This window comes from Procambarus clarkii, chromosome 9 (genome assembly GCF_040958095.1).
Source record: "Procambarus clarkii isolate CNS0578487 chromosome 9, FALCON_Pclarkii_2.0, whole genome shotgun sequence".
NCBI classification, from domain to species: domain Eukaryota; kingdom Metazoa; phylum Arthropoda; class Malacostraca; order Decapoda; family Cambaridae; genus Procambarus; species Procambarus clarkii.
In genome coordinates this window covers 28,196,962-28,211,813 of record NC_091158.1, presented here as the reverse complement: position 1 = coordinate 28,211,813, position 14,852 = coordinate 28,196,962, and the positions used below count along the sequence as shown (strand labels likewise).

At 41.8% G+C, this 14,852-nt stretch overlaps 1 protein-coding gene across 1 annotated transcript in view; it reads right to left on the bottom strand.

Annotated features, from left to right (window-relative positions):
- Positions 1–14,601, bottom strand: part of LOC123766095 (uncharacterized) — a 902,969-nt gene extending 888,368 nt beyond the window's left edge. Inside the window, exon 1 of the mRNA XM_069321294.1 lies at positions 14,269–14,601. Within this exon, the coding sequence (XP_069177395.1) occupies positions 14,269–14,353 (85 nt within the window). The 5' untranslated portion in view covers positions 14,354–14,601. The remainder of the gene's footprint in view (positions 1–14,268) is intronic.
- Between the last annotated feature and the right edge of the window lie 251 nt (positions 14,602–14,852).

Genomic DNA, 14,852 nt, shown 5'->3' with positions numbered 1-14,852 from the left:
ATCAGAGGTCCGCGGTTGTTCAACGTCCTCCCAGCGACTATAAGAAATATTGCCGGAACAACCGCGGACAACTTAAGGAGAAAACTTGCTTGTTTTCTACAAAAAGTGCCGAACCAACCGGGCTGTGGTGGACCAAACTCTCACAAGTCAGGCCGGGCATCGGGCCGGGCCTCGGGCCGGGCTTGACGAGTCCAAGAACTCCCAGAATCCCATTAAGCAGGTAATCAGGTACACTGTAACGTCAGCTACAATATTGTAACGTCAACAATAATATTGTAACGACAGCTACAGTATTGTAACGTCAGCTACAGTACAGTAACGTCAGCTACTGTATAGTAACGACAGCTACAGTACTGTAACGTCAGCCACAGTACAGTAACGACAGCTACAGTACTGTAACGTCAGCCCCAGTACAGTAACGACAGCTACAGTACTGTAACGTCAGCTACAGGAACATAACGTCATTTACAGTACAGTAACGTCAGCTACTGTACTGTAACATCAGCTGCAGTACTGTAACATCAGGTACAGTACCGTAACTGCAGCTACAGTACCTTAACGACAGCTACAGTTCTGTAACGACAGCTACAGTTCTGTAACGGCAGCTACAGTTCTGTAACGACAGCTACAGTTCTGTAACGGCAGCTACATACCAAAACGTCAACTACAGCACTATAACATCAGCTACAGTGTTGTAACGTCAGGTACAGTACTGTAACGTCAGCTCCTTTTCCGAAACGTCAGCTAAAGTACCGTATCATCATCTACAGTTCCGTAACATCAGTTACAGAACTGTGACGTTAGGTACAGGACCGTTACGTCAGATATTTTACTGTAACGTCAGCTACAGTTCTTTATATTTAGTTTCAGTACTGAAACAGCTGCTACATACTGCAACGTCAGCTACATTACCGTGACGTCAGCTACTGTACCCAGACGTCAGATACAATTCCGTGACCTCAGATACAATTCCGTGACGTCAGTTACAGTACAGTGACGTAGGCTACTGAACCGTAACGTCGGCTACAGAACTGTAACGTTAGCTAAAGGACCGTAATGTCACCTATTGTAACGAAAATTCAGCTACAGTACTGTAACGTCAGGCACAGTACTGTAGCATCAGCTGCAATACTGTAACGGCAGCTACAAACTGAAACATCAGCTACAGTGCCGCAACATCAGCAACAGTACTGTAACGCCAGCTACAATACCGTAATATGAGATACAGTGCCCTAACGTCAACTACAATACCTTAATGTCAGCTACAGAACCGTACCGTCAGATAGAGTTCTAGACGTCAGCTTCAGTACCGTGACGTAGGCTATAGTACCGTAACGTCAGCTACAGTACCGTAATGGCAGCTACATTCCTTAACGTCAGCTACACCTCCGTCACGTCAGCTACAGTACCGTGTCGTCATCTACATCACTGTCTTGAAGTGATAGAGTATTTTTCCGTGTTTATTTCCCTCCAGATTTTTGTATCATCGGCAACATTGCAAATCTTACATCTCAAATCTGAATCTATCGAGGGCTGGGGTTGTTGCTGTTGTGAATTCGTTGCAACCTGTGGTGGGAGGGGTTTGTTTGGGTTTAAACTGCTAGTAGATAGTGGTATGGGAATTAATATGGAAATAGAGGGAATAAAAGTATGTGTTTCTGAGAGAAACGAATTGGCGAAATGATCAGGGACAGAGAAGGGCCTCAAAATAACAATACACTGATAGTATATTACACTAACGGTAAAAGTCTAAGAAACAAAATAAACGATTTATATGCTCTTGTCTGCACAGAAAAAATAGATATTATTGCACTTACCGAAACGGGAATGAATGTAGAAAATAGAGAACTATTAGCTGAATATCAAGTAAATGGATTTAAACTATTTCACACAGATAGATGTATTAGACGAGGAGGTGGAGTAGCCATATATGTTAGGGACAATTTGAAATGTAGTCTCAAAGAGGGAATCAAAACTGAGCCACACACAGAAACTATTTGGATAGAATTAAACGAAAAAGCAAATAATCTTATAATAGTAGTTATATACAGGCCACCAAGCTTAGAGAGGATGGAAGCAAAGCATCTGTGGGATGAAATATCTAGAGCATCTAGGTCTAACAGTATTTGTGTCATGGGTGACTTTAATTTCAGTGGAATAAATTGGTTTAACAGAACACGGAATAATGAAGCGGAAGATTTTCTAGAATTAATTGACGATTGCCCTCTTACGCAACACATTAAGGAACCAACGCGGGAAAATAATATTTTAGACTTATTGTTAACTAACAGAGAAACACAAATTAATGACATCGAAATAGGGAGTGAGCTAGGGAACAGTGATTACAAAGAAATCCGATTTAGCATAGAATGGAATATATTTATTGTAGAAAATTCTGTTAAATTGCCAGATTTTCAAAAAGCTGATTTTAATAGTCTAAGAAATTTTTGAATGAAATAGATTGGAATGTCTTGGACAGGTGCATTTTTTGGGGTAAAATCCATGGCCCAACTCGCTGCCGGCAGCAAAAAGCAAAACTGCAGCCAGTTGTGCCTTATTCCACTACTACTTGGGCTCGAGCGAGACGTGAACCCAGCAATGTGTGCTGTAAAAAGAGAATTTTGATGTGGATTCGAAATATAACTGATTTAAAAATATTCTAAGCAAAGCACAGGAACTTAGTTTAACATACAAATTGAATACATCAAAATAATAATGACCCGAAATGGATAACAAAGGATCTTGAAGAACCTTATCAGTAGAAAGAGAGCTTGTTACAAAAGGATTAAGAATAGGGAAGTCAGTTTAGAACACGAATTTGTACAACTAGTTAGAAATGTTAAAACAAGAGATAAGGAGGGGGAAAAAAACTATGAAGTTCACATAGCAGAATAAGCAAAGACAAATCCTTTAGCTTTTTTTCATAACAAAGATTACAAAAAGAATAGGTCCATTAATAACTGAGACAGGTCAGATAACGGATCAAGACGAAGAGATGAGTAGTATTTTTAATAAATATTTTATCTCTGAATTTACTAGAGAAGAACTCAACTCTATGCCTTCAGCCGAACAAGTCTATGTGAGTGGGGACTAGGACAGATTGACTAGTTTAACAGTTACCAGGAAGGATGTTATTAAATTTATAGTGAAACTCAAACCAAACAAATCCCCAGGGCCGGACGAAGTGTTTGCTAGGGTGCTTAAAGAATGCAAAGGGAAGCTTTGCGATCCATTGTCTACCATATTTAATAAATCATTAGAGTCAGGCAGAGGTTATCTTCTTGAGGTTATCTTGAGATGATTTCGGGGTTTTTTAGTGTCCCCGCGGCCCGGTCCTCGACCAGGCCTCCACCCTCAGGAAGCAGCCCGTGACAGCTGACTAACACCCAGGTACCTATTTTACTGCTAGGTAACAGGGGCACAGGGTGAAAGAAACTCTGCCCATTGTTTCTCGCCGGCGCCTGGCATCGAACCAAGGATCACAACTCCAGCGTGCTGTCCGCTCGGCCGACCGGCTCCCAGAGTGCCAGAGTCGTGGAAGGTTGCTAATGAGGTACCAATTTTTAAGAAAGGAGATAGATCACTTGCGTCAAACTATCGGCCAATAATATTTATTGTGGAAAAGTTACTTGAATCGATAATTGCAAAAACCATTCGTCTTCATCTTGAAAAACATAAATCAATACATAATTCATAACAAGGTTTTACAAATGGCCATTCATGTTTGAATGGCCATTCAAATGGCCATTTGAGGGTTTTACCATTATAATGGCTATATCAAAGGAAACAGAGAGTTAGTATAAAAAAAGTCAGAGTGGGAAATGTTGTGTGGGAATGCCTGAAGGCTCTGTTCTGGGATCCCTATTATTCATTATATATATGTATATATATATATATATATATATATATATATATATATATATATATATATATATATATATATATATATATATATATATATATATATATATATGTATATATATAAATGATTTAAATTCAGGCTTTAGCAGCAATATTTGCAAATTTGCCGATGATACAAAAAATCGGGAGGGAAATAAACGCGGAAAGGGACTCACTATCACTTCAAGAAGATCTAAATAAAGTTTTAAAATGGTCAAAAGATTGGCAGATGAAGTTTAATGCTGACAAATGTAAGGTTTTGAGGTTAGGTAATGATGATAGAGTTCCAAGATACGAGCTAGATGGTGCTGAGACTGTGAAGTCGGATTTCGAAAGGAATCTGGGAGCAATGATTAGTAAGAATTTAAAACCAAAAAATCAATGCATAAATGTTCGTAATACGGCAAATAGGACATTGGGATTTATTAATCGAAGCGTTAGAAATAAGACACCTCGTGTTGTTCTTCAGCTATATCTTGCTCTGGGTAATCCAGATTTATATTATGCAGTTTAGTTTTGGTCGCCATACTATAGAGTGGATATAAATTCACTAGAAGGCATCCATCATAGGATTAACAAGGTAATCCCCCAAATTAGAAACCTGTCATATGAAGAAAGATTGACAAAGCTTAAATTACATTCTCTAGAAAGGCGAAGAATTAGGAGTGATATGATAGAGGTGTATAAGTGGATGAATGATCATAATAAAGGGGATATTAATCGGCTATTAAAAATATTAATACAAGACAGAACACGAAACAATGGGGCATAAATTGGATAAGTATATATTTAGAAAAGACTTGGGTAAATACTGGCTCAGTAAAAGGGTTGTTGATTTGTGGAACCAATTACCTACTCATCTCTTTGTCATTATCCGTTATGTGACCTGTCTCAGTTTTTAATGGACCTATCCTCTCTCTAATCTTTGTTCGATATAACATTTCTAACCAGTTGAACGAATTCTTGATCAAAACTGACTTCCCCATTCTTAGTCATTTTGTACCACACTCTCTTTCAACCTATAAGGTTCTTCAGATCCTTTGTTATCCACTTCAGGTTATTAGTATTCGATCAATTCAATTTGATTGGTATACTACATTCCTGTGCTTTGCTTAGAATATTTATAAATAAGCTATATTTTGAATCCAAATCCAAATCACTTTTTACATCACCCGTCACTGGGTTCACATCTTGCTCCAAGACCGCCCCTCTTCCCCCGCCAATCCCCAAGACTTTCCAATGTATTTAACCCAAAAGATTTCTTAGGATATTAAAATTAGCTTTTCGAAAATCTGGCACTTTAACAAAATTTTCTCCTCCAGATCTATTCCATTCTATGTTAACTCCCTATTTCTGTGTCATTAATTTTTGTTTCCTCTATTAATTAACACTAAAACTAAAATAATATTTTTCTGTGTTGGTTCCTTAATGTGTTGCGTAAGAGAGCAATAGTCAATTAATTCTAGAAAATCTTCTGCTACATTATTCCCTGTTCTGTTAAACCAGTTTATTCCACTAAAATTAAAGTCACCAATGACATAAATACTGTTAGATCTAGATGCTCTAGATATTTCATCCGAAAGGTGCTTTGCTTCCATTCTGTCTAAGTTTGGTGGCCTGTATATAACTCCTATTATAATATTATTTGCTTTTTCGTTTAATTCTATCCAAATAGTTTCTGTGTGTGGCTCAGTTTTGACTCCCTCTTTGAGACTACATTTCAAATTTTCCCTAACATATATGGCTACTCCACCTCCTCGTCTAATATATATTTATCAGTGTGAAATAGTTTAAATCCACTCATTTGATTTTCAGCTAATAGTTCTCCAATTTCTACATTATCCACGTTTCGGTTAGCGCAATAATATCTATATTTTCTGTGCAGACAAGAGCATTTAAATACTTAATTTTGTTTCTTAGACTCCTACTGTTAGTGTAATATATCCTAAGTGTATTGTTATTTTGAGGCCCTTCGCTTTTCCTGATCATTTTGCCAATTTGTTTCTCCCACAAACACACTCTAATTACCTCATTCCTCCATATCAATTCACATACCACTATCTTCTAACAGTTTAAACCCAAACAAAAGCCTCCAACCACAGGTTCCAATGAGATCGCAACAACAACAACAACCCCAGCCCTAGATAGATACACCCCATCCTGAGCATACATTTCATTTCTTCCATAGAAGTGTTCCCAGTTATCTATGAAAGACATTGCATTTGATTTGCAATATCTTTCCAGCCGGCAATTGACACCAAGTGCCCTCGACAACCATTCATTTCTAACTCTTTTTCTTGGAAGAATGTTGACATATTGTAAACCTATCATCCTGGTCCCACACAGTTCCTCATATTCTCCTTAATTCATCTTCTGTAATTTTCAACGGTGGTTACTTGTAATAAATGGTTCATCTGGATGCTCTGTAGGACCCAGTAAGGAATAACTCCCTTTAGGGCAGGACCTATATCACTAGTCTGTATGGGAGGGGGGTCACAACACACTACCACCACCAACACCTCGACCACCACTACTACCACCACTACTACTACCACCACTACTACCATTACTACCACCACTAACACCACTACCACCACTACTACCACCACTACTACCACCACTACTACCACCACTAACACCACCACTACCACCACTACTACCATTACTAACACCACTACTACCACCACTAACACCACTACTACCACCACTACTACCACTACTACCACCACTACTACCACCACTACTACCATTACTAACACCACTACTACCACCACTAACACCACTACTACCACCACTACTACCACTACTACCACCACTACTACCACCACTACTACCATTACTAACACCACTACTACCACCACTAACACCACTACTACCACCACTACTACCACTACTACCACCACTACTACCACCACTAACACCACTACTACCACCACTAACACCACTACTACCACCGCTAACACCACTACTACCACCACTAACACCACAACTACCACTACTATTACCACCACTACTACTACCACCACCAACACCTCGACTACCACTACTATTACCACCACCACAACTACCACCACTACTACCACTACTACCACCACTACTACCACCACTAACACCACAACTACCACTACTATTACCACCACTACTACTACCACTAACACCACTACTACCACCACTAACACCACTACTACCACTACTACCACCACCACTACTGTCACTACTACCACCACTACTACCACCACTACCACCACCACTACTGCCACTACTAACACCACTAACACCACTACTACCACTACTAACACCACTAACACCACTACTACCACTACTACTACCACTACTACCACCACTAACACCACTACTACCACCACTAACACCACTACCACCAATACTACCACCACTACCACCACTACTACCACCAACAACACCACTACCACCACTACTACCACCACTAACACCACTACTACCACCACCAACACCACTACCACCACTACTACCACCACCAACACCACTACCACCACTACTACCACCACCAACACCACTACCACCACTACTACCACCACTAACACCACTACCACCACTACTACCACCACCAACACCACTACCACCACTACTACCACCACCAACACCACTACCACCACTACTACCACCACTAACACCACTACCACCACTAACACCACTACTACCACCACTAACACCACTACTACCACCACTAACACCACTACCACCACTACTACCACCAACAACACCACTACCACCACTACTACCACCACTAACACCACTACCACCACTACTACCACCACCAACACCACTACCACCACTACTACCACCACTAACACAACTACCACCACTACTACCACCACCAACACCACTACCACCACTACTACCACCACTAACACCACTACTACCACCACCAACACCACTACCACCACTACTACCACCACTAACACCACTACCACCACTACTACCACCACTAACACCACTACCACCACTACTACCACCACTAACACCACTACCACCACTACTACCACCACCAACACCACTACCACCACTACTACCACCACCAACACCACTACCACCACTACTACCACCACTAACACCACTACTACCACCACTAACACCACAACTACCACCACTACTACCACCAATAACACCACAACTACCACCACTACTACCACCACTACTACCACCACTAACACCACTACTACCACCACTAACACCACAACTAACACCACTACTACCACCACTAACACCACTACTAACACCACAACTACCACCACTACTACCACCACTACTACCACCACTAACACCACTACTACCACCACTACTACCACCACTAACACCACAACTACCACCACTAACACCACTACTACCACCACTAACACCACAACTACCACCACTACTACCACCACTACTACCACCACTAACACCACCACTAACACCACTACTACCACCACTACTACCACCACTAACACCACAACTACCACCACTACTACCACCACTAACACCACAACTACCACCACTACTACCACCACTAACACCACTACTAACACCACAACTACCACCACTACTACCACCACTAACACCACAACTACCACCACTACTACCACCACTAACACCACTACTACCACCACTAACACCACTACTACCACCACTAACACCACAACTACCACCACTACTACCACCACTAACACCACTACTACCACCACTAACACCACTACTACCACCACTAACACCACAACTACCACCACTACTACCACCACTACTACCACCACTAACACCACCACTAACACCACTACTAACACCACAACTACCACCACTACTACCACCACTAACACCACCACTAACACCACTACTAACACCACTACTACCACCACTACTACCACCACTAACACCACAACTACCACCACTACTACCACCACTAACACCACAACTACCACCACTACTACCACCACTACTACCACCACTAACACCACAACTACCACCACTACTACCACCACTAACACCACAACTACCACCACTACTACCACCACTAACACCACTACTACCACCACTAACACCACTACTACCACCACTAACACCACAACTACCACCACTACTACCACCACTACTACCACCACTAACACCACTACTACCACCACTAACACCACTACTACCACAACTAACATCACTACTACCACCACTAACACCACAACTACCACCACTACTACCACCACTACTACCACTACTAACACCACTACTAACACCACTAACACCACTACTACCACCACTAACACCACAACTACCACCACTACTACCACCACTACTATCATCAGTAACACCACAACTACAACCACTAACACCACTAATATTAACACTATACCATAATCACCACCAACATCACCAACAACACCACCACCAACACCACTATAACTATCAGCCATTAACACCACTACCACTATCACCACCACCAACACTTCTACAATCACCACCAACACGAATACTACTTTTCACCACCAGCACCACTACCACCGTCACCACTACCACCGTCACCACCAACCCCAGTACCACTTCCACCACCACCACCACAACCACTACACCCATCACCACCACCACAACCACTACACCCATCACCACCACCACCACTACGACCAACACCTGTACCACTATCATCACCACCGCCACCACTACCACCATCACCACCACTACCACTACCACCACCACTACCACTACCTCTATCAGCCACTAACAGCACTACCATAATCACCACAAACACCACCAACACCATCAACTACATCACTACCATCATCACCACCAATACTTCCACCACCAACACCACTAACATCACCATTATCACCACCAACATCACAACCACCCTCGCCACCAACATCACTACCACCATCGCACACCAACACCACTACTACCATCACCACCACCACCACCACCACCAGCAACATCACTACCACAATCACCACCAACACCATTCCCACCATCACCACCAACACCACTCCCGCCTCAACCACCATCACCACCACCACCACCACCACCACCACCACCACCTTAGTAGTTGCCCATCAACCCAACCATGCACCAGTTTAGATAAAAATATCGTAACTATGGCCACCATGATACATATATATTGACATAATGAACAATAAGATAATATAATCTTGTACTATTAACTCTATAGAGCGGACACAATTAAAGCTAAACAAATTTCTTAAATATTATTAGGCTGAGTGAAGCACCTACAGTAATATAATAGGCATTAGGACCGGGAGGCCTGGTCGAGGACCGGGCCGCGGGGACACTAAAAGCCCCGAAATCATCTCAAGATAAGATCTCATCTAAAGAAGATCAGATAGCGTGTGTTAGGCCTACGATGGTTTGGTTTGGTTTTATTTCCAACATAAATATAAAACCTTTTCCGGTTTGTCCAAATTTAATAGTACTAATTTCTACTATCTAATTTTCCATTACGTCAATATATGTAGAATGGTGCACATTGTTACTATAAGTACTGTCTTAAGAGTAGGATGGTCAGTATTATCTTAAGAGTAGGATGGTCAGTATTATCTTAAGAGTAGGATGGTCAGTACTATCTTAAGAGTAGGATGGTCAGTACTGTCTTAAGAGTAGGATGGTCAGTACTGTCTTAAGAGTAGGATGGTCAGTACTGTCTTAAGAGTAGGATGGTCAGTATTATCTTAAGAGGAGGATGGTCAGTACTATCTTAAGAGGAGGATGGTCAGTACTATCATAAGAGTAGGATGGTCAGTACTATCTTAAGAGTAGGATGGTCAGTACTATCTTAAGAGTAGGATGGTCAGTACTGTCTTAAGAGGAGGACGGTCAGTACTGTCTTAAGAGGAGGATGGTCAGTACTATCTTAAGAGTAGGATGGTCAGTACTGTCTTATGAGTAGGATGGTCAGTACTGTCTTAAGAGGAGGACGGTCAGTACTGTCTTAAGAGGAGGATGGTCAGTACTATCTTAAGAGTAGGATGGTCAGTACTGTCTTATGAGTAGGATGGTCAGTACTGTCTTAAGAGGAGGACGGTCAGTACTGTCTTAAAAGGAGGATGGTCAGAACTATCTTAAGAGTAGGATGGTCAGTACTATCTTAAGAGGAGGATGGTCAGTACTATCTTAAGAGTAGGATGGTCAGTACTGTCTTAAGAGTAGGATGGTCAGTACTGTCTTAAGAGGAGGATGGTCAGTACTATCTTAAGAGTAGGATGGTCAGTACTGTCTTAAGAGTAGGATGGTCAGTACTGTCTTAAGAGTAGGATGGTCAGTACTGTCTTAAGAGTAGGATGGTCAGTACTATCTTAAGAATAGGATGGTTAGTACTATGTTAAGAGGAGGATGGTCAGTACTATGTTAAGAGGAGGATGGTCAGTACTATCTTAAGAGGAGGATGGTCAGTACTATCTTAAGAGTAGGATGGTCAGTACTATCTTAAGAGGAGGACGGTCAGTACTATCTTAGGAGAAGGATGGTCAGTACTATCTTAAGAATAGGATGGTCAGTACTATCTTAAGAGTAGGATGGTCAGTACTGTCTTAAGAGGAGGATGGTCAGTACTATCCTAAGAGGAGGATGGTCAGTACTATCTTAAGAGTAGGATGGTCAGTACTATGTTAAGAGGAGGATGGTCAGTACTATCTTAAGAGGAGGATGGTCAGTACTATCTTAAGAGGAGGATGGTCAGTACTATCTTAAGAATAGGATGGTCAGTACTATCTTAAGAATAGGATAGTCAGTACTATCTTAAGAGGAGGATGGTCAGTACTATCTTAAGAGGAGGATGGTCAGTACTATCTTAAGAGGAGGATGGTCAGTACTATCTTAAGAATAGGATGGTCAGTACTATCTTAAGAGGAGGATGGGCAGTACTATCTTAAGAATAGGATGGTCAGTACTATCTTAAGAGTAGGATGGTCAGTACTATCTTAAGAATAGGATGGTCAGTACTATCTTAAGAGTACGATGGTCAGTACTATCTTAAGAATAGGATGGTCAGTACTATCTTAAGAATAGGATGGTCAGTACTATCTTAAGAGTAGGATGGTCAGTACTATCTTAAGAGGAGGACGGTCAGTACTATCTTAAGAGGAGGATGGTCAGTGGTCAGTACTATCTTAAGAGGAGGATGGTCAGTGGTCAGTACTATCTTAAGAATAGGATGGTCAGTATTATCTTAAGAGGAGGATGGTCAGTACTATCTTAAGAGTAGGGTGGTCAGTACTATCTTAAGAGGAGGATGGTCAGTGGTCAGTACTATCTTAAGAATAGGATGGTCAGTATTATCTTAAGAGGAGGATGGTCAGTACTATCTTAAGAGTAGGGTGGTCAGTACTATCTTAAGAGTAGGATGGTCAGTACTATCTTAAGAGTAGGTTGGTCAGTACTATCTTAAGAGTAGGGTGGTCAGTACTATCTTAAGAAGAGGATGGTCAGTACTATCTTAAGAGGAGGATGGTCAGTACTAACTTAAGAGGAGCATGGTCAGTACTATCTTAAGAAGAGGATGGTCAGTACTATCTTAAGAGGAGGATGGTCAGTGGTCAGTACTATCTTAAGAATAGGATGGTCAGTATTATCTTAAGAGTAGGATGGTCAGTACTATCTTAAGAGTAGGATGGTCAGTACTATCTTAAGAGTAGGATGGTCAGTACTATCTTAAGAGTAGGGTGGTCAGTACTATCTTAAGAGTAGATGGTCAGTACTATCTTAAGAGTAGGATGGTCAGTACTAACTTAAGAGGAGGATGGTCAGTACTATCTTAAGAGTAGGATGGTCAGTACTATCTTAAGAGTAGGATGGTCAGTACTATCTTAAGAGTAGGATGGTCAGTACTAACTTAAGAGGAGGATGGTCAGTACTATCTTAAGAGTAGGATGGTCAGTACTATCTTAAGAGTAGGATGGTCAGTACTATCTTAAGAGTAGGGTGGTCAGTACTATCTTAAGAAGAGGATGGTCAGTACTATCTTAAGAGGAGGATGGTCAGAACTAACTTAAGAGGAGGATGGTCAGTACTATCTTAAGAAGAGGATGGTCAGTACTATCTTAAGAGGAGGATGGTCAGTGGTCAGTACTATCTTAAGAATAGGATGGTCAGTATTATCTTAAGAGTAGGATGGTCAGTACTATCTTAAGAGTAGGATGGTCAGTACTATCTTAAGAGTAGGATGGTCAGTACTATCTTAAGAGTAGGGTGGTCAGTACTATCTTAAGAGTAGGATGGTCAGTACTCTCTTAAGAGTAGGATGGTCAGTACTAACTTAAGAGGAGGATGGTCAGTACTATCTTAAGAGTAGGATGGTCAGTACTATCTTAAGAGTAGGATGGTCAGTACTATCTTAAAAGTAGGATGGTCAGTACTAACTTAAGAGGAGGATGGTCAGTACTATCTTAAGAGTAGGATGGTCAGTACTATCTTAAGAGGAGGATGGTCAGTACTATCTTAAGAGTAGGATGGTCAGAACTATGTTAAGAGGAGGATGGTCAGTACTATGTTAAGAGTAAGATGGTCAGTACTATCTTAAGAGTAGGATGGTCAGAACTATGTTAAGAGGAGGATGGTCAGTACTATCTTAAGAGTAAGATGGTCAGTACTATCTTAAGAGTAGGATGGTCAGTACTGTCTTAAGAGTAGGATGGTCAGTACTATCTTAAGAGTAGGATGGTCAATACTGTCTTAAGAGTAGGATGGTCAGTACTATCTTAAGAGTAGGATGGTCAGTACTATCTTAAGAGTAGGATGGTCAGTACTGTCTTAAGAGTAGGATGGTCAGTACTATCTTAAGAGTAGGATGGTCAGTACTGTCTTAAGAGTAGGATGGTCAGTACTATCTTAAGAGTAGGATGGTCAGTACTATCTTAAGAGTAGGATGGTCAGTACTATCTTAAGAGTAGGATGGTCAGTACTATCTTAAGAGTAGGATGGTCAGTACTGTCTTAAGAGTAGGATGGTCAGTACTATCTTAAGAGTAGGATGGTCAGTACTGTCTTAAGAGTAGGATGGTCAGTACTATCTTAAGAGTAGGATGGTCAGTACTATCTTAAGAGTAGGATGGGCTGCATTAATCACATTGTGTGGTCAAGTACACAACGGCCTCCTGTACTGTCACAGAACATATCTTGTGCCCTGATAATGTACCCCACCCCCCCCACCACGTCAGTGTTTGTATGTAATGTGATTATCAGTGTTAGCTCACTACACTGAGTGCTCACTGCTGGGTGGTGGAGGACGCATCTCTATCCCTCTCCAGGGTTGACAAAACTGTGACCATTATAACTGTAGGGCAACATCTGTGGTAGAAAATAAATACAAAAAATAGCACCAACAGCACCACCACCACCATACATGTAGGGAATGGTTGCTTACCTGCTGTGACGAGGGCTGCCAGCGTCACCACCACCACCACCATCACCATGCCGTCACACACGTGCTTGTGGGCTGCCCGTAACATCAGCCTCGTACACTTATGGTCAACACAACCTCCAGTCTTCTCATACAACAATCATTGCGGTTTTCAAATCGTGAAAGATTATCACTCAGATTTGTCAACTAATTTGTTAGTGAAAGAGTTAGCTAGGTGAGTTATGAGAGAGGTGAGGGGGTACTGGTGAGTTATGAGAACGGTGAGGGGGGTACTGGTGAGTTATGAGAGCGGTGAGGGGGCTACTGGTGAGTTATGAGAGAGGTGAGGGGGTACTGGTGAGTTATGAGAACGGTGAGGGGGCTACTGGTGAGTTATGAGAACGATGAGGGGGGTACTGGTGAGTTATGAGAGCGGTGAGGGGGCTACTGGTGAGTTATGAGAACGGTGAGGGGGGTACTGGTGAGTTATGAGAGCGGTGAGGGGGTACTGGTGAGTTATGAGAGCGGTGAGGGGGTACTGGTGAGTTATGAGAGCGGTAAGGGGGGGTTCTGGTGAGTTATGAGAGCGGTGAGGGGGGGGACTGGTG